This window comes from Siphateles boraxobius, unplaced genomic scaffold (genome assembly GCF_051911475.1).
Source record: "Siphateles boraxobius isolate OS27281-9 unplaced genomic scaffold, OSU_SipBor_1 19, whole genome shotgun sequence".
NCBI classification, from domain to species: Eukaryota; Metazoa; Chordata; class Actinopteri; order Cypriniformes; family Leuciscidae; genus Siphateles; species Siphateles boraxobius.
Window position 1 is genome coordinate 32,864,764 of NW_027508799.1, and position 26,876 is coordinate 32,891,639.

Genomic DNA, 26,876 nt, shown 5'->3' on the forward strand with positions numbered 1-26,876 from the left:
CAGGGCAAAATAAAAACATTTGATGACATTCAATCTGACAGCCATGACGTAAACACCTTGCATTTCATATCATGAGATGATGGGCAAAATATTTATGCAAAAATAAACAAAAATAAAACTGTTTTATAGATAAGGGTTAAAAAACGATATGCATATGTAGAACAGACTAGTATATATTTATATAAAGTGATATAGTAGGTTGATGACGTAATGCAGCAACAGTAGTACAGCCAAAACAGATACCATGTGAATGACATCGGTTTTATATCCAAATTAAAATTAAATACATTTCTTAGGCATCTGTGCATTCATATCAATGTTCTTTCTGTGATCTCTGTTTGGATCTTGTAATTATAAGAGCCCCTGAGAAAAGATTCTGGATATTTTATATCGTATGAATTCTGATGTCTCCTTAGTATTTGAGAATATAATTCTTGGTTTTATAGGTTATAAACAGGAAATAAATTTACATTTGATCAATCCTCTAAATATTATGTGAATATAAATATAAATACACGTTTTCACCTATTTTATGCATTTTTATGATTCGACTCATTATCATTGTGTAGAATGTGAAATTGAAAAAAAAATACTTTGGTTGTTATTTATGTTTCTATCAAATAATGCTCTTGTTTTTCACATAACGTTTTTTTTTTTAACGCTATGTGAATAAGGCACTCTAAAACTGATAATAATAATATTTAAGAATATAGGAATATTGAAGATATACATAAAAATTGAAACAGACCAGGTCAAATCACACGCGAGCGCGCACTGCTTCCTCATGTGCGCGCGCGTGTCTCCTGTTTATCGCCCCCTAAATGTTTTTTCCCATGATGCTCCGCGTGGTCGAGCAGCAAGATGGCGGACGCTCTGGACGAATTTGAGAAAGAAGCTGGATGCGTCCCGATCCTCCATCCCGAGGTAAAAAACACAGCGTTTATCCAGCTGCATCACAGCAGCAATCCTAAACGAAGCTGAAGTGATTTCACGTCCAATAAAACCGCTATTTCTACTGTTAACTTCTCACAATGAAGAAGAGGGGCTGAATCCCCCCCACTGCTGCGTAATAGCATTGCTGCTAACATTAGCCTTTCATATTCATAGATTATATTTTTATTTTTCGCTTCATCGCACGTCTAATCACACGTTTTAAGACAGGGGTGCTTCTTTTAGTCCATATTGTGGCAATGCCAAACGTGACATTAGGATATTATAGAAGTATTCCCAGTCTGTTGTGCTGCGTTTGCATCTAAATGACAGACACCATTCACAAACATCATCATTTGCATCCATTTACTTTCAGATTTGAACATTAATTTTGCCTTTTTTTGTATCAGTATGGTTTAATGCACTATAAGAGTCTGTATGACTCTTTTTGACTGCATTTTGGTGTTTGTTTCGCAAATGTCACAGAGCTGTCATGTTGTGAGTTATTTGCAGACTCGTAAATTTCATAAATATATTCATTAATAAATGCTATTATTTCAATGGATGATTTGCATGTTTGTATTGGGACTCATTTGTGACTTTGCCTTGACGGGCGAGTTTTACATGAAAGACTATAGTTGTATTATCATGTGCAATAATAGTACTCCTGACAGCTTGCTCAAATGGGACCTCCTGCTGTAAATTATTGATGCTCAAGCAGGCTGACCATACAGTTGATCACACACACATGTAGTCTCAGTGAATGGCAATTGGCTTAAAGTCATACTAACATACGCTGACCTGTTGGAGTGAAAAGAAGCTCTCAGCAGACCTAAGCTGTTCTTTTTATTGCAATATGCAATGTTTATAATTATATATTTGGCCGGTTTCACAGAAGGCTTAAACTTAGTCCCAGATTAAAATGCATGTTTGAGCTGTCACTGAAAACAACTTGTTTCTTATATCATATACACTGATATATTTTCAAATATGTCAGGGTCATTGTTTTGTGTCAAGATGCACATCAGTAATATTTTATTTCTAAGGCATGTTTAAAAAAGCTACTTAAATGCCCTAATTGAACTAAGCAGGCCTAATCCTGGCTTAATCTAAGCCCTGTCTGTGAACCCGGGCCTTAATGTATTAATATTATAGGTTATTAATAATTAGTGGTCAACCAATATGGGTTTTGAAATGACCAATGCTTATGCTGATATCTGTAGAGCAGGGTTGCAAAGGCATAATGCATAGGCCTAATACAATTTTAATAACAGAAGTGCAATGAATGCTTATTTTACTAAATATACTTACGTCTTTTTAATCTTTTGTGTGTTTGCTACGTGTGCCCTGGTGTTCAATGGGATGAGCTGGTTGATTTAGAGGCTAGAACATGAAACCATGATAGAGGTAGTGTTTTGCATGTGGCTGTTTAAGAGAAGAAAATAGATTAGCTGTCCTCAATATTTGGCTTGTGGGGCATCATCAAAAGGTTAGGCTACATTATCATGTGAAGAATTGTTTCAGCGGCTCTCCACTGATTGTAAAAGAAAACCGCAAAAAAAATGAAAATCTAAAAATAGTTCTGTTTAAAATAAATAATAAACTGTTATCTCAGTGATTGGACTGAAAATCCCAGCAGAACCGAAAGAAACCCCTCTACTATGAAAGATACAGTCTGTGCATTTGTCTTTAGTTAATCAATGCTGTTGTTAACTTGTGGGAAGTCGACTCGACAGGGTCCAGTGTCATCTGGGTGGGAGGCAGTCATATAGTGAAGACGAGCCATCTGTTCCTTACAGTCCCGCATCAGACCTGAGGTTTCCTCAACAGATGATGCTCAGAGGGGTCAGCGGGAAGGTGTGTGTCTGCTTTAGTCAAAAGTGTGCCATCGTGTTGGAGGAAAGGCCACTGTTTGCGTGCAACAAATGTAGTTTTGTGGCATTAGATTTTTCTGCTGTTCCGTTTCCCGTTTCTGCATTGTGGTTGTGATTTCATTTCTTGGTTTTTGTATGCAAAAATGATGTTTGAAATCAATCACACTACAAACAAGAAGTTACTAAGTTACTCTGAGAGTTAAGTTGTAAATCCTGAGATAAAAATTAAAAGTAGGATGGATTCTGATTGGCTGTCAATCTTTTCATTCTTCATAATCTGGAAAAAAAGTGATTCAACAATTTCGTTATCGTTATAGTTGTGGTGCGGACTCTGCTATTCTTTAACTATTTTATAACTATATCTTTATTATTGTTATTGGTGTGAATGGGCCTTTACTGTGATGCATAGCCGTGGCATTGCCTTGACTGTGTGAATATAATTTCATAATGGCTGTTGACGGTCAGTCCAGACATGGACGTTAACATGAACTAAAGATATAAATGGCAGTGCCATTAACCGCATTAACAGAAGCCGTTGATGAAGCACACGCTGCCCAGAGCGAGATCTTATGCTGCGTCTACACTGCCATAAAATCTTTAATATTTTTTACTCAAATCTGGACACAGATCGGCATTTGTTGCACGCGTGTAAACACAAAAATCAGATTTTTTTCCTTTTAACTTATCCATGCTAGCAAATAATCGACTTGAATTATATAAATCATTTTAGTACGCCCATTCAAAACCAGAGGGCCAACCATGTCGCATATAAGGAATCGTCACAGACTCATTTTGTGTGTGGATAAATATAAAAACAGATATCGGATGCCAGTCGTGTCTAAAGTGAATGTAAACGGACTGGGACAAAAAATCAGATGATATGGTGAAGAGATCAGATCTGTACATTAAGTATAGCAGTGCAAACGCAGCCTAAATGTCTTCCTGTAGTAATAGGAAGCCAAGCATCTCAATATGTGTCACATGGTCTCACAGATGCTGGAAGCGCTTGTTTCCTCACTGGCAGGAGGAACATTAGGCCCGTATTGAATTAGACCAACTGTTCTGAAACCAGGCACGAAAATATTGAATGAAACAACCAAACGCCTTTCTAAAGGCCTGCCGGTGGTGCTAAATCTCCCAACTGCTCGCTTTATCAGTTTCGCTCTGTTTGGTGGTCTGAACTGCATGTCTTGCATAGCATTATTGTTTTTGCTAATTCTACATGTGATATATAACACATCTGAGTGTGTGCTTTCACACTGATCACCGTGAATTAAGAAGGATCTGAGACCTTCAGCTGAGGCTTGCTCATGAGATCTGTTTCTCTGATCCCTGAAATGGAATATAAAAACCTGTATAACACTAATGCTATGCGTATGACTAATAGTTGTGGATTAAGTGCACATCTGCTAGCGGTGAGCTCCTCAGTTCAGCCCACCCTGCTGTAATGTCACTATTACCATGGTACGACCATGGTTTCGAAAGTAATAGCATTCTGTACTGACAAATATGCATTAAAATATAATGTGAATAGTGGTTGACTGATACATTGGCATGGCTGATATATCAGCAGATATTTGTTATTTCATTTCATTCATTTTTCAATCCAATACATTTCCAATACATGACAATCCAATCATCCAATACTGTTTTCTTAAAATCCTTTATTTCAAACTATGCTGCGCTATATTCAGTTTGCCGTTATGTCATATATTCATGTCATATTGTCACTGTTTACGTATGTAAAATTTGAGGTTTTTGATCGCTATCTTTTATTTCCATATTGATTCATTTAACAATTATTTCTAATTTAGTAAATATGTACAATACATCTAAATTTAATTGCAGCAATTAACGCAAATTAAATAGTGTAATATAATTTATATTACCTGTCATCTGCCATCAAAAATAATGTTTAAAACATTGGCATATTGCCGTAATACATCACATTTTATTTTGGTGAGTGGCATCCAGTTATCATGATGCAAATAATGTGTTTTTAATAATATTTTTTGTACAAATTAGTCTTTTTTTTCTCTTGATTAAATTGCGAGTCAAGTAAAGGTTTAAATCCGTGGTTCGTGGTTGATATTGCTTCTGGTTCATTTGTTGAGCGCACTGCATTATTGGAAATGCAGTATGCATCATTCAGTAAAGACAATATTTATTTACCATAATCAAATCGTAGGTAGTCAGGCTATACATTCAATATATTTTTGACTTATTTAATTTTTCCAGCTGCTTGGTGGCTGTATATTGTGATGGATCATCAACTCAGTAATTGAACAATGTAGCCTACTTACTTACTGTTGGTCTGACCTCTGACCTATTGGAGAGCCTTTTAGAAACGAAGATTTGACTCGGATGTCAATTTATATCCCCTTCATGCTGATTCTCTCATTCTGGATGCTTTGCTGTAGGGTTACTGTGGCTTTCAGATAATCTCACTAGGGTTTCCTCTGAAAGTATAGAGTCATGTGACCGCTCGCTGAATCTTTGTGTTGATAAAACGAGTGTCAGATCAGCCTTCGATACAGACACTGAATACATGTCCAGGGTTTATGAAGGTAATAATTGCAGACCCGCATGGAGAGAAAGGGCTTCATATTTAGTGTTTGTGTGTGCAAGTGTGCAGGTTCTTGCCGGAAACATGATTGTGCTGATATAAAACACAAGGCTTTATTACTGACCTCGACCTGTGTTACTCTGTCCAGCTGTTTACTCTTTACTAATGGATTTGTTTAGTTCTCCATATACAGGACTTTTATTTTAGGGATTAAATCCTACCGATTATGAATGCATACTGTCATCTTTATATGTGAATCTCTGGCCTGTGTGTGTGTGTGGCTGTGTACATGTCTAATCTCTGCTGGCCTGCCATTTCTCTGACACACACACACACACACACACACACACACACACACACACAGAGGGAGCTCGGTGTGTTTGCCAGGACTCCCCTGTGTCCTGTGGGTGTTTTCTGTTTGCCTTTTGCATCTGTTTCAAGCTTTTGTGAGAAAGCATCTCATTTTACTGTGTTGTTACACATCTATTGAATTTTCAAGTGTGCAAAACTATAAACTGTGATTTTCTGAAGAGTAACGACTAGTCTGATATTATATTGAGGATTTTTCCTATGATTGTGGTTTAGCCTATAATTATAAATTACAGTGTTTGGTTTATTATTTTGGTTTAAAACAAAAGGTTTTATATACATAGATTTTTTTTGTCACATTTTTGGATTTGCATTTTCTATATTAATTCGGAGGGACAATCAGCTGTAATTGGGGCTAAAAATCTGAATTTATAAAGTAGACAATGATATAAAAAAATGAACAAACAAGGGGCAGGGCTGCAGTAGTTGAGTTTTCTCTGAGCCGTGGAAATAAAATAAAAAATGTGTAATAGATTTAATAAATACCAACAAAAAAATGTTTCTGGAAAGGTGTACAGGATAAAGATAAAGGTTCGGGTCAAAATGGCTTGGGTCATTTTTGGGGTTTCTAGCGGACATCAGCATCCCCTGGGCCTTTAATACAATAGACAGAGACCCTCCCCACCAATCAATAGAGCTGAAGCTTCTGGACATCTGCTGGTCATCAAACACCCCCGACCTGTGAGCATCAGCAGCACATGCAGTCTGGTCTAATTATAATGTTAGACAAAGTTTCTTAAACAAAAGCCGGTCAGAAACATTTTCTGCCTTCTTGCTGATATGATGATATGAGTATTAAACAGACTGTTTTTAATGCTGTACCTTTAAGATGATGCATAAATAGCCTCAGCATGGACTGGAAAGGAGTTGTAAATGTAAATGTAAATGTCGGCGGTCATGTTAATATGCTAATAGGAAAGCTGATCAATTAATCCGTTTTTATTTTTAACTTTTTAATAACAGAATTATGTTTCTCCTCCAATTTGCATTGTCACTCAACACATCAAACTCCTAGCATGAAAATCCGGTTTTCCAGGATATGGCCCCTTTAAAAGCACATTTCAGTTTTATTTCAGCATTGTGTGTGTTTGAGTGAGATATCAGATGTCACCATGGAGACTGACCGTATATAAGACACGTCGTGTCCCAGATCCTCTGTGTCATCCATCACTCATCCTTCTATCCGTTTGTTCTAGAGATGATAGAGATGAACTGACTATCTTTCTCTCCCACAGGAAATTAAATCCCAGAGTCACTATAGCCATGGCTACAGCGAGAGCGTTAGCCGTAAGAGCCACGTGGACGACTACAGCACTTGGGACATCGTCAAAGCCACCCAGTGAGTCTACACACACACACACACACATCCATCTACACAAACATCCCTTGCCCAGAAACATCTAGATATATAAAAAATCCTCCAAAAGACATCATTTGAGCAGCCTGGTTCTGTCCTGTTTTGGTATTGTGAGTGAACGCAAAACACTGTATATTTGACACTGTTGTTTTTGTGTTTGTACTGTTCAGGGATGTTTCTCTAGTGCTTGTGTGTTTTATTGTGTAATTTGAGCTGTTTGTGTGTTCAGGTATGGCATATTCGAGCGCTGCCGTGAGTTGGTGGATGCCGGATATGACGTGCGTCAGCCGGATAAAGAAAACGTCACACTCCTGCATTGGGCGGCAATTAATAACCGCATAGACTTGGTCAAGTACGTATCTGTCTGTGTCTTATTTTCTTATTGTATACATATTCCCCTTCTTCTCCTGGATCTGCGAATTTTCCTAGCTAGTTTTTCCCTCCCATTATTAAGACACCACATACACAGAGGATTAGATAGAGTTATTACTCTCAGCATTCAGACGTGTGTGTGTGTGTGTGTGTGTGTGTGTGTGTGTGTGTGTGTGTGTGTGTGTGTGTGTGTGTGTGTGTGTGTGTGTGTGTGTGTGTGTGTGTGTGTGTGTGTGTGTGTGTGTGTGTGTGTGTGTGTGTGCAGATCCTCCTCTTAAGGCGAGACACGGCAGGCAAAAACATCGGTTTTTTTTTTTTTCACTGGTCAATTTTGAGATTTTGGGCTATTTGTCTTTAATAACATGTCTTCTTTTAGACTTGTGCTGAAAAAAAGTCCAAAATACACATTTAGGTCTTTATTTTACTACACTTTGTCTGTTTGCGTGTGTAGATTTCGCATAAATTCAACTAAAGTTGGCGTTCTAAATCATCCTGCTGCTCCGCGATCGCTGTCTGCACCCTGTCATCACACACACCGTTAGAAAGCTCTCTCTCTCCTTTGCAATCGGATCCAAATATGGTCATTTCCTGTTTATCAGCAACCAATCGTGAAAGTAAAACTGGCGATTTAACTTGAAATGCGCATCTCATTGGCTGATGCCAATTTCTGACAACGTGATTTGTTCAGAATCGTCACGTGACGCGCTCTGACATTATATACATGCATCACATATATACAATACTTTACACACTATTTATACAAAACAATTATATTACAAAACAATTATATTACACAACACATTTCAGTTTTTGTATAATATAATTACTATATAATACTAAACAAATCTGTAATTGTGGGATCCTAAAGTTGTTGTGAGTCCCTCAGGCAGAAACATATTCACATGTGTGATGGACTGTTGATGTGTGGTTTTGATGTTTTGAGTGTTGTTTTGGATGTTATGATCAGTGATGGATGAAGCAATGATGAGTTTTGGATGTTAAACAGTGTGATACATTGATCTTACATGGACCTAAAGCATATTTTGTCTGTAATTCATGGCTTTCAATAGAAAGTAGTGGAATTTTGCCATAAAAATCTTTAAAGGCCGTTTTCTCAAAATTAGTTTTTTTCCTACACTCCTAGTGACGATTTTCCACTTCTGTAGCACCTACATACACCAAACTTTACAGTCCTATTCCTAACTATATTGTGAAGGTTTGTGCAGAGGGTTTTGTTGATATATCATTCTTGGCCTGATTTATATGACATTTTATGCCTAAAAATAGGGCGGAAATAATTTTTTAAGGCTATTGGTAGTATTTTCTGATTTACAGGGTAACAAAAGGAGATATTCATAATCCCTTCTGTAAATGTCTTTTCATTGAATATATCAAAAAAATGCAAAAATAATTTTGAACCTTGTTTTTTTCATCTTCAAAAAACGTCACTTCAAAATATATGCAAATTAGTGCATATTTAATTAGATATAGCCTGATTAGCATATTTAAACAGAAAATTACAGAAAATTTGCAATACATTTTTTTCTCCTATTCCTGCAAGTAATCGACTGGTAAAGTTTCATGGTGATATCTGTACGTTAAATTTTTTTACCCTATTCACCTGTAGTGTCTCGCCTTAATTAGAGCCTGCTCTGTTATGGTTATTCATTTTAAACTGCTCTCTTTTGTAACAGACACTTAGCTGTGTGATAAAGCCTAGATGTCTCACTTCAGAAGTCTCACTTAACTCATTTCCTGAATGTTGTTTGTCTGCTCTTCATAGGCATTACATATCTAAAGGTGCTATAGTTGACCAGCTGGGAGGAGATCTCAACTCTACACCACTACACTGGGCTACGAGGTGACTTATTGCAGAACAACCACTATATACTGTATACTACAAACTATTTATCAAACTTAATAATATACCAAAATGTTGTTGAACTTTCTGGTTCATTCATCAGACTGGATATGGAAGCTCAAGTTGAGCATATTCAGTGTTGTGTTATTGTTAACTTAAACTAAAACTAAAAGCATTTTCTGTAAGGGAAATAAAGCTGAAATAAAATATAAATATTTGATGATAGACTTAAACTTTAAAAAAGTAGAAATGTTGCCTTTGTAACTAACTGAAATTAAAGTTTAAAGGGTTAGTTTACCCCCAAAAATAAAAAAATCATTGTTGTTCCAAACCAGTTAGACTTTCACTCATCAGTGACTATGTTTACATGCAGCCAATTTTCGGGTTAAGGTCACTATTCGGGTTTCTGAAACATTAGGAATAACCCGTTTACATGCGTGAGCAGAGAGAGTTACTCCTGTATATATGGAATTGCAATATCCCAATGTAAACGGCGACGCACGGTTAGCGTTTTTAAAATCCGGGATATGAGCATATTCGGGTTTTGCCGGTGTTTACATGGCCGTGCGTGACCTGGTTATTGCTAATATCCCGGTTTTGAACGGGTTATTGGCTGCATGTAAACATTGTCATTGAAACACAAAATTAAGATATTTGAATTAAATAGGCAGATTTCTGTCCCTCCGTTGACAGCCACGCAACTACCACTTTGACGCTCAAAAAGTTCATAAAGAGATTCTAAAACTAATCGACATGTATTGAGTGGTTTAGTCCAAATTTGCAGAAGAGACAGTATCGCTTTATATGATGAACAGATTTAATTTAGACTTTTATTCACATTTAAGCATTCATCAACTCGCACATCAGTTATTGTGAAAATTTGGACTCAACCGCTCAATTCATATAGATTAGTTTTACGATATCTTTATGAACTAGTTTTGAACTAACTACGAAACTTATGAACTAAGGGTGTCACGATTTCGATTTTAAAATGAAATCGAGCGAAATTAATTCACAATCTCAAAAATCGAAATAAAAAATGGAATCGTCGATGCTGCCACGCCCCCATGTCGCGCCCGTGATGGAAAGTTCGGATCGTTTTACTGACTCTATTGTTCAATCTCGTTCATCAAAATTAACTAATCTTTTTTCTAGTCATTTCAGGGGTTTTAAATGTTATACTTTTAACAGGCAAATTCCCCGAACACATCCAACGCAATCTTGGATCATATTCTGAATTAAGAAATCATTATAATGCAGTCAAAAGTAATTTACAGGGAACATTAATACTTGACCTTCCGAGTCTTTTGTTCATTTGTCGCGTGACAGAGGCAATGAACGGATCGTTCATGAACGACTCATCACGGCACGGGAAAAAAACACACGTGTTGAAAGGCTGTGATTCCTCTAACTTTGATTCTATGCCCGAGCCCGAACTTGGCCGATATTTCCCGTCACTATCCTCGGGCCGGGCTCTTGATCTATAGACGTGCACTCCCAACGCAATAGAGTGTGGTGCGGGACTAGATTTGATGGCCGAGTGCGAGCGCGGGCGGTAATGCACTCACTCTGTGTGTGCGGGAGAATAAAACGATTCGCGGAACTCCCGTTAACTAGAAATATCTATGAATAAAACATAAAAACTAATAAATTTGTATTTATCTGTTGCAGAAAAGCAACAACTAAAACAACAACTAAAACAAAATAGAAACGATTTACAGGCCAGAGTTTCTATTTATAACATGTTTGCAGCGTTGAGCGACTTAGCCAATCACAGACATATGTGTTGATTTCTTGAACGCAATGACCAATCAGAAGCATTTAAGGCCCCGTCCACACTACTGCGTTTTCGTTTAAAAACGGAGACCTTTTGCTACGTTTGCACCTCCCGTCCACACTAAAACGGGAAAAACGAAGACCCAAAACGGAGAAGTTTAGAAACGCTGCAGCTCCGTTTTTCGTTTTGAATCTCCGGAGGGCGTTTTAGTGTAGACGGGACAAAACGGAGGAGTTTAGAAACGATGACGTAGAAGGTCACGCTCGGCTCTATGATTGGGTGTCATCACCCATGATGTATCCTTCCCTGATTCGTCAGCCACCCATCACATGTCCCGTCACCGGAAGAAAACAAACAAAAACATCCTGGACTACGTAGCTGATGTTAGTGAGTGCAACATGGATAACGAATTACAAGCGTTACTGACTTTGATGTCTTTGTTAGCAGCTGTTGTGCAAGCAAATTCTGCATTTTACAATGCTATAACTGCCTACATGCGCCGGAGGCAAACTATTATTCGAGCGATCTATGACAATTCCCGTGTGCAGCGGCGGTCCATGAAAAGAAATCTCTGGTCTTCGACATTTTCTAATCTTTGCAGAGGTAGCTAACGTTACTTGCTTCCTCATCAAATCTGAGGAATAGTCCATCCGTTTCCTGTTTACACCGGCACGCGCATGCACAGTGTTGGAGAATGGTCACGTGATCCGAGTTTTCAGTCGTTTTAATGTGGACGGAGATCAATTCTAATACGCAGCTAAAACGCTGGTGTGGACGGAGATCGTTTTCGTTTTAATTCTCCGTTTTTAAACGAAAACGCAGTAGTGTGGACGGGGCCTAAGATAGACTCTCCTCACCGCTCAAAACAGACTTTTTGTTCAGTGCTGAATTCTGTAAGCTGGCCAATCCTCTAATTATAACAAACAAAGTGTAGGCTATATATTATGAAAGATTCATTGTGCAGTCAGCTTCACTGATAATAACAGAGATGTGTGAGATTGCGATTAACTGATGTCAGCTTTTTAGGAGCAACTTAAAAAAAAAAAAGTAAAAATCGAGAATCGAATCGAACCGTGACCTTAGAATCGAAAATGTAATCGAATCAAGGATTTGGAGAATCGTGACACCCCTATTATGAACTTACTTATGAACTAACTACAAATCCTCCCTTGTCTGGCTTATGCTACTCTGAGCAAAGCCTGAACTTTGTATTTTGAGCACTTCTTGCGTTGTTTTTGCCTCTTCACAATGACTTGACTTGTCCTCAGTCCTCAGTTGTAAGTCGCTTTGGATAATAGCGTCTTCTAAATGTAAAATGTAAACTTTTTGAAGTGTCAGTTGCGTAGCTGTCAGTGGAGGGACAGAAATCACTCAGATTTCATTAAAAAAATCTTCATTTGAAGATGAACTGAGGGTGAGTAATTAATTATGTTTTTTTTTTTTTTCATTTTTGGGTGAACTTTAAGTTGAAGTACTTAAATCACAAAATCTGCTAAATAGATAAAGCTAATAATAAAAGGACAAAAGCACATAATATTACTATACTTTAAACTAAAATTAAAATGAACTTAAAATATAAAATTAAAAGCGAATTAAAAATGATTAATAAATATTATAACAGTATATTTATACTAAAAAGCATAACAGTGTGACCTTTTGTATACTGCAGATTTCATTAAAATTGTTAGGTCATGCAGGTATTCAATTAATACTGTGCATACCGCAAAAATTGTGTAAGGTATAATTGTGTATCTTAAAGCACAGGGTTAGTCTGTGAATGCCACTCGTCTGCTCTCTCTCCTTCAGACAGGGCCATCTCTCCATGGTGGTGCAGTTAATGAAGTATGGCGCTGATCCGTCTCTCATCGATGGGGAGGGTTGCAGTTGTGTGCACCTGGCCGCTCAGTTTGGACACACCTCCATTGTGGCTTACCTCATTGCCAAGGGACAGGTACGCAAGCCGCATCATAAAACGTTTTGTGTGAATCTGGTCTCATCAAAACAAAAGCTGGCTAAATCAAAGCCAGTCAGAATACCTTTGATTAATTTGTAGCTATTTTTAGCCAACAAGCTTTCAGTGTGGGCGGAGCTACCAAGGAAAACAAAGTAACCAACAAAATGTCTCATCCAGGGCTCGTGAGTGCGACTGTTTCAGTTACATTTGCGATAAAAAATAAAAGTGTGTGAAATGTAAAATGTACTTAGGAGCATCGGTGCGAATAAAGTTTTAAGAAATGTAAGGGCATAAAAAGTCCCAAATAGCCTAAATGGATGTTAGTGTGCATATTTTATCTTTTTGAGTCAACAATCAGCAATTTTAAAGCATAAAATAAGAGTCGCAGTGTATTTTGGGCCTGTTTAAGTCATGCCTTATGCATACAGAGTTTTTCTTCTGGTTGTTATAATTGGTATATTGGTGACAAAATAAACGGATTCTGGCATTTTATTCAATAAACTCTTTCAGCTTCTGTCTGGGTGAACCCATCACAGGAAGGAAAGGCTAAGAACTTTATTTAACACATTATTTAATATATAGATTTTCATTTTAGTAATACTGGCACAATAATCTGTTAATTAAATATGCATGAAAATTAATTAAATTAAAATATTTTAAATAATTAAAATATATATGTTATATATTGTTTAAAGTAGGCCTATAAATATTTACATAGTTATTAAATACAGTTTGAAGCAAAAATATTTAAAAGCCTAGTTTACTTTTTGCATTCTCTTAAATTTAATAATTTTGTTATAGAGTAAATGTCTTCATTTATCCCTTTATTAAGGAAAAACATATTATTTGACAGTTATTGTGGCCCTAAATGCGCTGCTAAATATTTTAAGTTCGGGGAACACGTGCTTCTTTGGGAAAAAAGCGGCATGTCCTTTGTCATCACTTAATACTGTTTATTAAAATGTAAAATAATCGATTCATTACATGATGCTTTTTGTCCTGCTTAGTCCATTTCAGCCTGCAGGGGGCATTTATGACATTTATTACATTTCTATCCACAGCAGTTTGAACTCCAGGAAAGATATTACATGAACCCATTGCATTTGATCTCAGCCTGATCCTACTTTTATGTTTTATGTGTCGTCCTCTAGGATGTAGATATGATGGATCAGAATGGCATGACCCCTTTGATGTGGGCGGCTTATCGAACACACAGGTGTGTGTGTGTGTGAGGAAATGTTTTCATTTGCCATTGTTAAAATGTAAAGCTGATAGGTGTGATCTTCTGCGTTTTGCTGCAGTGTTGACCCGACACGGCTGTTGCTGACGTTTAATGTGTCGGTGAACCTGGGTGATAAATATCATAAGAACACGGCTCTGCACTGGGCGGTTCTGGCCGGAAACACTACGGTCATCAGTCTGCTGCTGGACGCCAATGCTAACGTCGACGCACAGAACATCAAGGTAAAGTCCAGACGGCCACACCAGCACACTGAAATGATGTGTGTACATGACATCTGATCATATTTGTCAATGGCAGGGGGAGACGCCGCTGGATCTGGCCAAACAGAGGAAAAATACGTGGATGATAAATCATCTGCAGGAGGCCAGACAGGCCAAAGGTTACGACAGCCCCTCGTACCTGAAACGACTCAAAATGGACAAGGTAAAGCAACTGAAAGATTTGTCCTGTGCAATCACTTGACATTAAGGATAAATCAAATTGTAATGAATGTTGAATGATGCAGACTCTGCATCTAAAGCCAGGAAAACACAATATGACTTTTACACCAATTTATGCCCCAATTTGTAGTCTGGACGAGTTGACGCTTAGTTGCTGAAAGTCAGAGCCGTTTTTTTAAATTATTTTTTTTAAGCCTCTGGAGTTAGATTCACTAAAGATTCTTAAGAAAACAATTCAGTTAAAAATATTATTCAGAATAACAATATTCTGGGGGCCATTAAAACAGTGCTCACTTATGCTTATTACGTTAATCCGTAGGCAACGCAAACTTTGAGGCATTTGACCTCATCATCTTCAGGAAAAAAAATATATATATTTGAGCGTGAAAATTACTCGTAAAAAATTCATATGAACTTCTTAAAATTTCTTTAAAATTTAACTTAACCTTTTTCTTAAGAAGATTTTTGTGAACCTGGCCCCAGACTTTGACTTCTGTGTCTGTTTGCAGGAGTTCAGGCAGAAGGTGATGTTGGGAACTCCGTTCATGGTGATTTGGTTGGTGGGATTTATCGCCGATCTGGACATTGACTCTTGGCTCATCAAGGGTGTGATGTATGCAGCGGTGTGGCTCGTCGTGCAGTTCCTTTCCAAGTATGACGCACATGCCATTACAGCCATCTGTGGTGCTGCTCATGCTTTTAATGGATTCTGATGTGAGCGTGGACCAACATGGCTAACATTTCGTCTCTGTTTCTAGGTCTTTCTTTGATCACTCCATGCATAGTGCTCTTCCTCTGGGCATCTATATGGCCACTAAGTTCTGGATGTACATCACCTGGTTTTATTGGTTCTGGAACGATATCCTTTTCAGTCTCCATTATTTACTTCACTTCCTGTGCTGTCAGTTTGATGATCATAATTGATGCAACCTAAATAAGTTGATACAATCCACTTAATCGGAATATTGTATTCCAAAAAATTCAGTGTTATCCAGAGTGACTCACTTAAGCATCCATTTGTCTATTAGAGCGGCACGATCACGATTAAAACACCCACACAATCTTATTCCTAAATGACAACTAGTCTATTAAACCTTTGACAAGTACGGTCACAGCAAACATTCAGATCTGCGTAAGCGCTGCCGCTGATCCAGTTTTCATTTATAGGTATGAAACAGTCTTTTCAACCACACAGTATCATTATTTTTGTTACAATAATTCAAAATACAAAAATCACAAAAGTACTGAGATAAAAGATTATGCTTAGAATATAAACACGGATGTCTATGGAAGCGATGAAAAAAGAGCAAATGACCTTTTGAAAGTAACTTAAAGCTTCCAATAAAGATTGTATCAATGAGTCAATCAGTCGTTACGGTCGTGGCGACAAGCGACTGTTAAAAAATATTTTTTCTTTGAATCATTCATTCAAAAAGTCTTTGTGTGAGTCATTGAATCATTTATTCATCTTTCACCATTTAAACCAATTTTCTTTAAGTAATTGATTCAAATTAATTAGACATTTTTAAAGTATCTTGCAGCTGCTAACATTTTGTCAGAACCTCGAGTAAATGGCTTGTTATTTTATTTTTATTTTCAAATTTGTGCAAGAATTTTGATCTCTATAAAAAAATCTCCCCAGAATCGTGCAGCTCTAATGTGTATCTGTTCATTGACTCAATGAGCATCCGAATAAGAACGCTGACCCAGCAGGAAAACCCAACATCTTCGTTTGAAAACATCTTTTCTCTTTTTCTGTCTTTGTTGTTTTTCCTGCATGATATGGGTCAATGAATTGACCCAGTTTATATGGCCATATCTCACTTTTCAATGTTAAAAGGTTTGAATCTGGTAGAGAAGCTCACAAGACCCTTTGTTTAAACATTCTCTTGATGTGATGGACCTAATGAAAGGAACTGAGGATAGAGATGGGAAGTTTAGCAGTATGCAGTGTTTTTTTTTTTTTGGAACAACATAAACCGAAATGAAAATATCCATAATTCGCCCACGGTTGTCTAGAGCTGATTTGTTTCACGTTGTGTTGTAACATTAGGTTGATGCTTCATACTGTGAAACTCAGATGCATCTTATTTGACATATTTAACATGGATATGGATATTTTTCCATGGAATCAGGAGTGACTCACACAATCAATGTAGTGAGATTGACACTTTAAGTGATACTGTGTGGGTGAGAGGAGGGCTGGACGGCTTGACAGTATATAGTGTGCAACGGTAGAAATGTCTCGTCAGTGTGAGATTATGCTACACCATATATCTGCTATGGATATATCTATTGAATTGAGAGAGACAAAACAAAAGTTTAGCAAAATAATGCAATTCAAAATATTGAGTGTCTTTTGGTTTGTGTCCATCAGTTTTATCAAAAAGTAATAATAATCAAAATTAGATGAAGGGCTATTCATTTATTTAGCTGGAATATCCAAAAATCAGGCATTTCTACATGGTAATTTAATAACAATTAACACTTTTTTTTGTTAAATTTCCAGCAAAAACAACATTGTGCTATAAATGGTCACTGTGATATATAATTACTCATACTGTGATATAAGATTCTGTTCATGACGCCCACCGTGGTGTGAGAGAGATCTAGTACAAACACAAGAAAGCCGAGTTCTTGTCTGGTAATGACACATGTTGCATTTCTGTGTTTATGCTGCTGTCAAACAGCAGGAAAATTGGATTTCTGCCCAAAGCTGAAGCATTTCCTCCTCTTTTGAAGGAACCACTCAAGACGTGACTCATGTCTGGATGTGCTTATTGAGTGAAGCTGTGGTGTAATTGGCGGTTGTGGAGTGATGTTTAGTGTGCACAGAACTGCCATGTGTCCAGGGGCCTGTACCATGATGGTAGTTGAACAAACTCAGGGTTACAGGATTAGTTTAGAGTTGACAAAACCAAACCAATCCAACCAGGCTTTGTTGGTACCATGATGCTGATCATCAACTTTCTCTGTCAACTCAGGCTTTGATCCTGAGTTTAGGAGTTTAAGTGTGACATCAGTAGCGAACAGCCAATAATCACATGTTGAGAAAGAGTGAAACTGAGATTAATTTCTCGCGAGAGAAGCAGCGCAATTCACTTATTAAATAAAAGTATTAAAATAGTAAGAATTTAAACAAATTTACACAGCAAGAAGAAAGCAGCTGTCTATGAAGGAGGACAACTAAAAGAAAAAGTCTCGCTATATCAGTGCAAGTAAAAGTTGTGAAGTTATTTTATACAGCTGATAAAGGTATAGAGAGAATTGAACATTTAAACTCACATGTAGTCATTTTATAGCTTCATCTATTGATGCTAAAGCGTATTTATATTACCTTTATATATTTATTCATTTAAACTGCGTAATAATAATTGCTGAACTAAAATTGTACATGTGTGATTGATAAAGGGTATAATAATTACATAAATAATATCTAAATCATACAAATTTATTATTCTAAATAAGCATCACTAAAAACCAGACGATTTTGTCTTTAAAAATCATTTGCTATGTAGTGACCTTTCATTTGTAGTAGAAACAGGTGGAGTGACTTTATCGCATCAGACACGTGTCACTTTGCTCACAGCTGATTGGTCCAAGTTCAGTTTGCAACCTTTTACCTAGAACATAACCTGCCCCGGACCAGGTTAGCCGTGGAGCGTAAGTTACTATGGCGATGAACACTGCTAAAAGCCAAACCACTTTCATGGTCCCTAAAACCCAGGGTTGACGCAAACTAAACTGAAACATAGCTGGCTAGCCACCCCTAAACCGGCTTCATGGTATAGGCCCCTGATGTGTCTCCAGAGCTCAGGAATAGAAACAATGCACTCAAACCCTGCAGCTAAAAATCAGATCAAGAGCTCTGGGTGGATCCGTTTCCCTCTCGCCCTTATCATCCAACAATAGAGCATCTCCTCAGAGGATTGAGCTCTTTTCCTGCTGTAATTGTTGCCCGTGTGCTGCTCAACGAAAACCCACTAACAGAAGAAACAGATTTTCTGCATTTGTGCGTGTCTTTTTAGACAGTATGTCCTTTCATTTTCTCTGCTTGGAGGCACTCGTGTTACATTTCAGATGTCAAACAGGAAATGTTACTTTTTTGATGGAATTATTCATTGAAATGTTGCAGCTCAGAATTCCACGGAACTTTCAGTCTCAATTCAAAAATTAATTTGTGTTTTTTGAGTGTTTTTTGTGAGAAATGAAATAACTAATCTTGCGACTTTTTATAAGAATCTTGAATTTGCATGTCTTAAAAGCATCACAAGTTAGATTGACTGACTACAAGTTATTATTCCCACATTCAGTGTTTGGTATGTGATTGAATCATTATTTAGAATACGTTATTTTCACTTAATTATTTGAACCAGTTCACAAAGTGGTCTGAACTATACATTCAAATCAGTTTTATTGACAATAATTTTTTTTTAACTTTCATCAAGTAATCACAAACGATCCTGGGAATTCATTGGCCCAAAATATTGCGAGTCCCTTTGTTTCATATTAAATGAAACTTCCTTAACCCTCCACACTTCTCCCGTTTGTCACCATCCACCTGCCGTTCCTGCTCAATAGCCTGGCTCTCTTCTACAACTTTGGCAAGTCCTGGAAGTCTGACCCCGGCATCATCAAAGCGTCTGAGGAGCAGAAGAAAAAGGTCAAATCTCTAACTGCAAACGAGTTCAGCAGCAATTACAGCGTTTTAAAGTTCATCTTGAGCCACTAAACAACCATCCAGAACACCTATGCTTTATGCACAAGAAAGCATCACTTACATTTTCCATTTCTTTTCTCGTTCTCTCTATTTAGACTATAGTCGAATTGGCAGAGACGGGCTGTCTGGATCTCAGCATATTCTGCAGCACCTGTTTGGTAATTATGACTTTTCCATTCTGCACACAACTGCTAAAACACACTCAGCACCAGTCGTCTCCTCACGTGTTGGCCCGCGGATAACCCAACAGTCTGATTTGCATTGCAGTTTCCAACGCACATAAAACACTCATTTTTACGACCTGTACTCCACAGATACGGAAACCCATCAGATCGAAACACTGCGCCGTGTGCAATCGATGCATCGCCAAGTTTGATCACCACTGCCCTTGGGTAGGCAACTGCGTAGGTGAGTTCTCCAAGTGCATTTTCCATCATTTTCCCTACTGGCCTTCACCAACCTCACATGCTCTTCCTCCTGACATTAAAATGAAAAGTCATAGATTGCTTAAATGTTCCACCAGGAAATTCACAATAGTCAAGAAAGCTGCATCCCGTAATAGAAACCTCATATTTCTGCTGGTACTAATTTTAGCCAGAAGCAGAATAAGAAAGGCTATGAATCATTCCTTTCATTTGTCTGTTTTTTGTGTGTTTTTTTTTCTCATTGTTTGCGGGCAGGAAGTGGAAACCACCGTTACTTTATGGGCTACCTATTCTTCCTGTTGTGTATGATCTGTTGGATGATATATGGATGCATTTGCTGTAAGTACAATTGAGTTTGCATGGTTTTGTACGAACAACTTTCAATTGCTACTACTATTGATTCTGCATTAGTAGCATACATATTTATAATCTTGATGAATTGAAAGTTATTTTGGACGTAATACGTCTCTGTTTCTGCAGACTGGAGTGTTCACTGTGCTACCAGCTACACTAAAGATGGCTTTTGGAACTACATCACGCAGATCGCCACCTGCTCGCCGTGGATGTTCTGGATGTTTCTCAACAGTGTGTTTCACTTCATGTGGGTCGCTGTGCTCATCATGTGCCAGCTCTACCAGGTGAGACACGCTCAAGTCTAGAGAAGCCTTTATCATCATTAAGCTCAAAGTATACTTCAGGTTCTTCGTGTATACGAGGGTCTGCGTAAAGTGCGTGTGATGCAAATTGCTTCACTAGAATAGTATGTGTTCTGTACATGCGCCACCTGATTTCTTTTGTTCTTTGTAAGCACAGGTCGCACATGCGCATCGAATTTTTTTTGCACTAATCAGTTGTTCCTCAAGGTGGAAATATATCCCACTCGCCCAGGCCGTTGTTTTACTGTAGAAATCTAACCTAAAGAGACGCAACAACAAAAGACGCCCGCATTAATAAGTGCTTGTATGAGTAGGTTATATGAGGGCCACAACTGTAGTTTAAAAGAGAACCAAGACATTTTGTTTCGTCATAACTTCTGGAGAAAAATAGCGCAAACACTGGACAACTTTGAAAACTTTATAGAGAGGATGCGTTGACCGCCTGCATTTGTGCACACTATCAAATAGACTATACTTTAAAAAAAGCATGCATGCATGCAAAAAAAAAAACTAAAGCCCTATTCGCAGGGGATAAGTATTACCTGGTGACCTCTAGTCATTTTTTTAATAATTGAGGAGGTTGTCTGTGATCTTAATCCTGTGCGAATCGCCATGTCTGTAATTTTAGTAAAAATTCCCCTACAAATGACCTACCATATTTCGCCGAACACCGAGGTCATGTGATAATATTAGTCCCGTGCGAATCAGCATATCTGTGATTTGGCGGGGTCGTTTATAATTTTTTCACGGTTTTTGTTTCCTGTGCGCTTTTTTTTCTTTATCTTTCGCGAAGAATGGAGGCTGCGTTCGAGTGTTTTGATAGTATTTTAGGTAATGGGTCATATCGCTATACACCATACAACTATACAATTTGCGGAAAGAGAAAGCTGAAAACCATCAGAAGAGCGAAACCAAAAAGAATGTTTAGATGGAAATGAATGACATGTATAGCAGCATGTGGTAAGGAACATTGTTCTGTTTATGATATATCATACAGCTAGACCTATAACAAGGCATTTCCAAGCAATAGCCTATTGACATCATATCCGGGAGATAAGTCAGTAAATTCGAGTAAAATGATAGGCTTCGCTTATCCCGTGCGAATGCGCCACATGAAATTCAAATGTGGGTAATTTCTAATTAACACACGAGGTCCCTAGATAATACTAATCCTGTGCGAATAGGGCTTAAGTATACTTTGGGCTTTAGGCATAATAAATGCTGTTTCTTTTACAGTCTATGGGCTTGACGCAAAATCCTATAACATACCTTATGGTCCAATTTTACTCGTATGTTGAAATAGGTTTTGTGTGTATTTGTGGTTTGATGTGTATGTTGCTGCATTTGTTTGACTGTTTCTTGATAGATCGCTGTTCTGGGCATCACTACAAACGAGCGAATGAACGCAAGAAGATATAAGCACTTTAAAGTTACAGCCACGTCTATCGAGAGCCCTTTCAAGTGAGTCCTTTAAACTCATTTCAGGTTTAGCTGGCAACAGTTTATCTGTACAGCACTGAACACAGAGAAGGATGTCAAATGGTTCATTTGTCAAGCGTATTGATGTTTGTATATTCAAAATTAATCCAGTCTGTAGAATATAAACTATATGATACCCTTAGTAACTTCAAAAAAATGTTTCTGTTAGTGCTTGTTTAGACACCAAGAATTTAGAGAAAGATCCCATTAGATTAAATAAATTACCTCAGAAATTATTAATTATTGTGTAGTTATTAAAAAAGTATTCCATAATGGGATTGACTTTATATGATGCAAATATCTATAGAAAAAAAGGTGGATGATGGCCAATGTTTTACCAAAATATAAGTTTAATGATGACAAATCGCTTTTGGGTTTGGGTTTTTCAGTGCTATTTAACTGAAAACTCGAGAAGAAGAAAAAAAACCTTTTTTTTTTACTTTGTAGGAAGAATTGGTTTTGCCAGTTGTTATTGAAAACTAAAACTATTAAAAACATTTGTTAATTGAAATAAAGCTGAAAAAATAGATAAATATTAGATGATAAAATTAGCAATTTTGTCTTAGCACCTATCAATTACTAACTGAAATAATATTAAAGTACTTAGAAATATTTTTAATAAACAGAAACTAATAAAAATGACAAAAGCACATCAAATTACTAAAAAGTATTAAACTAAAACGATAAACTGAAAATATAAAAATAAAAGCTAAATCAAAATATTTATATATATATATCTATATAAATTTTGTATTATTTCTTTATTTTTTATAATTAAATAACACTGTTTGGGACACAGCATGATGATTGATTAATGTCTATAATCTAAAAAATAGTCAAACCTGAAAAATGTTCATAAGGTAAGTGTGGTCTCATAATTTAGTCAAAAACGCCATCGTTGTTTTTGGTAAAGATAGAATTGGTCAGTTGTTTTTAAGCCAGAGATTCGTTTGTATGATTCCCAGTAGTAACACTGCTCCTGGTTTTCCCCGTGCAGTCACGGCTGTATGAGGAACCTCATCGATTTCTTTGAGCTGCGCTGCTGTGGTCTGCTGCGGCCCGTGGCCATAGACTGGACCTCTCAGTACACAATAGAGTACGACCAGACGTCCGGCTCAGGATACCAGCTGGTGTAGCGCGGTGAAGGAGTGAGCGAGAGGGAGAAGAGGGGAGAGGCTGCTCACCGGGACCATCCTTCACTGAGACTGCAAACCTCACCCGGTCAGGATACGCATGCTGTTATTGGTTACCGTCACCAACTCCACCCGCCCCCCCTGCCATAGACGGCACTTTGAGACGCAGGGACGTGAGGAACAGGAAGAGGAGGAGTTTAATGGCTTCAGGGGTGTATGCAGTACAACAAACCCTCCTCGATTGGTCAGCAGAGACGTTTCTGGTTTCTTGCGCACATCGACTTACGTTTTATTTTACTTTTGTTTTCTTCCTGTGACCCTTTTCTGTTAACTTTTAAAGTGATATCAGATCTTTATCGGTCGTAAGTCCTGGTTCAACCTGGAACTGTGTGTATGAATGAGAACTAGCTTAGCAGCCGCTGTGCCGTTTGTGGTTTTACGGAATCATTCTGTGAATTGTCATTATTTACTCAATCTCACTTTGAACTTTCTGTCTTTAAACACACAGAGAGATGTTTAGAAGAATGTTCACGCTGTTCTTTTCCATATATCGAAAGTGAAAAGAGCTGCGTGATGATTTTTCAAAATTTCACCACTAAAAATATGCATACAGGTTTGGAACGACATGGCGGTCGGTAAATTATGACAACTTTTCCTTTATAGGTGAATGATTTCTTTAAGCTGTCTTGATTTGTCCGATCATGATTCTGTATGAATGTTCTGATGGTTTGATATTAATCATATAGACTAAAAACATTTCATAAGACTAGAGAGAGCCCCTCGTTAAATAATGTGACTTACAACATATTTATTTTAACCTATTTATATAGTATTTTTCAAAGAGTTTCAGTCACTTGCAGTTTTTACATTCATCATATATGTACATTTCCAGCATGTTTAATAGTTTAGATGGGAGAATCCTGCGAAATGTGTCAAGAACATGAACCTGGGTTATATTTCACCCTAAAATCCAAAGAAATGAATGAGAATTTGTATTTTGCTTAAAGAAAATGAATCCTGTTTAATAATTTTCCCCTAAATTCTCATTACCGTGATGCACAATAACCTCCTCCTCCTCATTCCTGTAATCATTTGAACTGCAAAGTATTTTTATTATACCGCCTATATGTTAATTGTTTTTTAAATCATTGTATTACATTGTTTGCTGTAAAACAATTTTTAAAATACTGTATTACAATGAGAATTACAATAAAAATTCCCTGGGTGCATTACGGTAATGAGCGCTGTGGGAGAAATGTGCTGAATTTCCATCAAAATAATGTCACGGTGCAGAAAAATCTTCAGTTTCGTGAAAATATACTATATTACGTATATCACGATTTTGGGTTGAAATGTGACCTGGACACGCTCTCGACGGGTTAATGGGATTCACCTAAATGCCCTCCGAATTTACAAGAAATAATACGCTCGTATGTGAACCTCGATATTTATTATGTATGTGTAGTTTTAGGAAGTGTACACATTTATAAAGTTAAAAATGCTGTTGAAAAGCCATTAAGTGGACCTGATAGCTGTACGATCTTAATGGAAGTTGCGTTGATCACGCCAGATGGGCTTCTTCCATTTGTTTTCACTTTTTTTTTTTTTGTGGCGGCGATGATGTTTGTCTGCCTAAAGCAATGCACTGATCTTTTTGTTGCTGTTATTGTTCATTGTTACTGAAGAAACAAGCTCGCTTTCCCACGTCGCAGAGGGATGTTCACGTTTACGTAAAGAGGAAGCTCCTCCCCCTTTTGCTCTCCTCCATTTCCTCTTCCTGTTGTCATTGCAACAGCCGACAGGACGAACTGATGTAAAGAATGTGCATCTGTACATAAATGAACTAGATTCATTATTTTGTGAGTGACTTTTGTTTGTTTTTTTATTTTGTCTGTGTTAGTTGAAGCTGCTCCTAATTTTTTTTATCTTACCAAAAAGCCAGAAAAAAAATGGACTATTATCCAAGTGTATGACTGTAGCTTTTAGTGGCGTCTGGCACTGCTGTGTATAGACCTTTGACCTTGCAAGTCTCCACTGCATGTGATCACCCTGCCATCCCAGAGACGCTCCATCTGTAAATAGTGAATGTTCAGTATTTGCAGCTGGGTTTTTTTATTTTTTATTTTTAATCCTTTTGTTTGTTTTTACATTTAAACCCAATGTGTATGTCGTTATTGTGTGTCCCTGCGGCCGCTCTGCAGATGTATTATATCTGAATGTCCCATTCTCGTTGATTAATATCCAGCCTAAAGGGTTTCTTTTGTATGTTTCATTGCTGGGTTTGTTGTACCACTGGATGTACAAATTGTAAATGCCAGAGAAGTAGACGTAAGAAACGCTGTGAGGGCACATTGTGATGACATCATCACTCATGGACGCAGTCGATGGGCCCCCATACTGTAATATTTCGGATTAGGCACAGTTACAGTCATTCATACATGTGACACTGTTTTTAGGGAAGATACTCACATATTGTTGGCCGGCTGTTTTCCCACCATGTGAAAAGCACATGCTCATCTCCAGTGCCTCAGCTGAGATCAGGACGTCACCCTACTCTGCTTCAGATGTAACTTATTGGGCATGGTTAAATTTTAATGGCTTTATTAATAAAACATTCAAAGGTGAAAAGCCTGTGCGGTAGTTTTCAATCAAAGCGCACTGAAAACAAGTGTTTATTTCACAATTAATATGTTTATGCTTGTAAAATGTACTTGTCTATGAACTATTAATACCCTGTAAAGGGTGACAAAAAAATAGTTTGCATAAAGGAAATGGACCATTATTTATTTTTTGCGGAGGGAAAAAGACATCATCAAATTTTCATTGCTGTAATACAGAGTTTTTTGTATTACAGAAAAAAAGATTCTATTTAAATTGATACAAATTGTTAAAAATCAATGTTTTACATTACAGTTATGAGAATTAGAGGGAGGGGGTGTTTAATTATGAGAATATAAAACTTAATGGTCTTTATCTTAATGGACTATGAACAATTAACATCATGTAAAAGGGAACAAGAATATCATGCATAAAGAAAATTAACCTTATTTTTAGGGCTTATTAAATTGTGATTGTGACATTTTTACATTCTCATTACTGTAATACACTATGTATTTTAAATTAATTAAAATCAACAATTTATAATAATATAAAGTATTGAATATAAAGCAGATAAAAAATCTTTACACTATGGTAATTGGTGGGGGGAGAATTTGCAGTGCAAATTAATCAAATAATGTTTTTTTAGGATGTAAAGGATACATTTACAAGCAAAAAATAACTTTTTACAACAAGCTCCCATTAGTTAATGTTGGTTAATGCATTAACTAACATTAATAATGAGCATTAGCTACATTTGTTACAGTAGTTATTCTTTGTTAACGTTAGTTAATAAAATACAGCCGTTTATTGTTAGTTCAGGTCCATTAAATAATATTAATAGATACAACTTTTGATTTTAATAATGTATTAGTACATAAAATGAAAATCAACTAAGATTAATAAATGCTTTAGAAGAATTTTCCATTGTTAGTTCACTAATTAATTAACGGAACCTTATAGTAAAGCGTTACCGAACAGAATCCATAAAGAATCAGAATATTTTCAATCAATATCTAGGCAATGTTTTAGCCCAGATTATAATGTGAGGTTACACTTTATTTTAAGGTGACAGTTACATCGTACATATTAATTAACTTCATGTACTTACTATAGAGTTAG

At 37.0% G+C, this 26,876-nt stretch overlaps 1 protein-coding gene across 1 annotated transcript; it reads left to right on the forward strand.

The window, feature by feature from the left end:
- The first annotated feature begins 784 nt into the window (after positions 1-784).
- Positions 785-25,784, forward strand: zdhhc17 (zDHHC palmitoyltransferase 17). Its single transcript, XM_077235074.1, has 17 exons — positions 785-924; positions 6,975-7,078; positions 7,326-7,448; positions 9,252-9,329; positions 12,913-13,057; positions 14,212-14,276; positions 14,362-14,524; positions 14,601-14,726; positions 15,253-15,395; positions 15,502-15,602; positions 19,282-19,406; positions 19,559-19,621; positions 19,778-19,871; positions 20,144-20,227; positions 20,369-20,526; positions 21,911-22,005; positions 23,021-25,784. The coding sequence occupies exons 1-17, from the start codon at positions 862-864 to the stop codon at positions 23,157-23,159; spliced, it is 1,869 nt and encodes a 622-aa protein (XP_077091189.1). The 5' UTR covers positions 785-861; the 3' UTR covers positions 23,160-25,784.
- Positions 25,785-26,876: the final 1,092 nt, after the last annotated feature.

What these genes read in the sequence shown, in the direction of transcription:
- zdhhc17 (XM_077235074.1), top strand. Translation starts at nt 862, where the DNA reads ATGGCGGACGCTCTGGACGAATTTGAGAAAGAAGCTGGATGCGTCCCG. An exon ending in AACGACTCAAAATGGACAAG is followed by an intron (nt 14,727 to 15,252) that starts GTAAAGCAACTG and finishes GTCTGTTTGCAG; the next exon opens with GAGTTCAGGCAGAAGGTGAT. An exon ending in CTGAGGAGCAGAAGAAAAAG is followed by an intron (nt 19,407 to 19,558) that starts GTCAAATCTCTA and finishes CTCTCTATTTAG; the next exon opens with ACTATAGTCGAATTGGCAGA.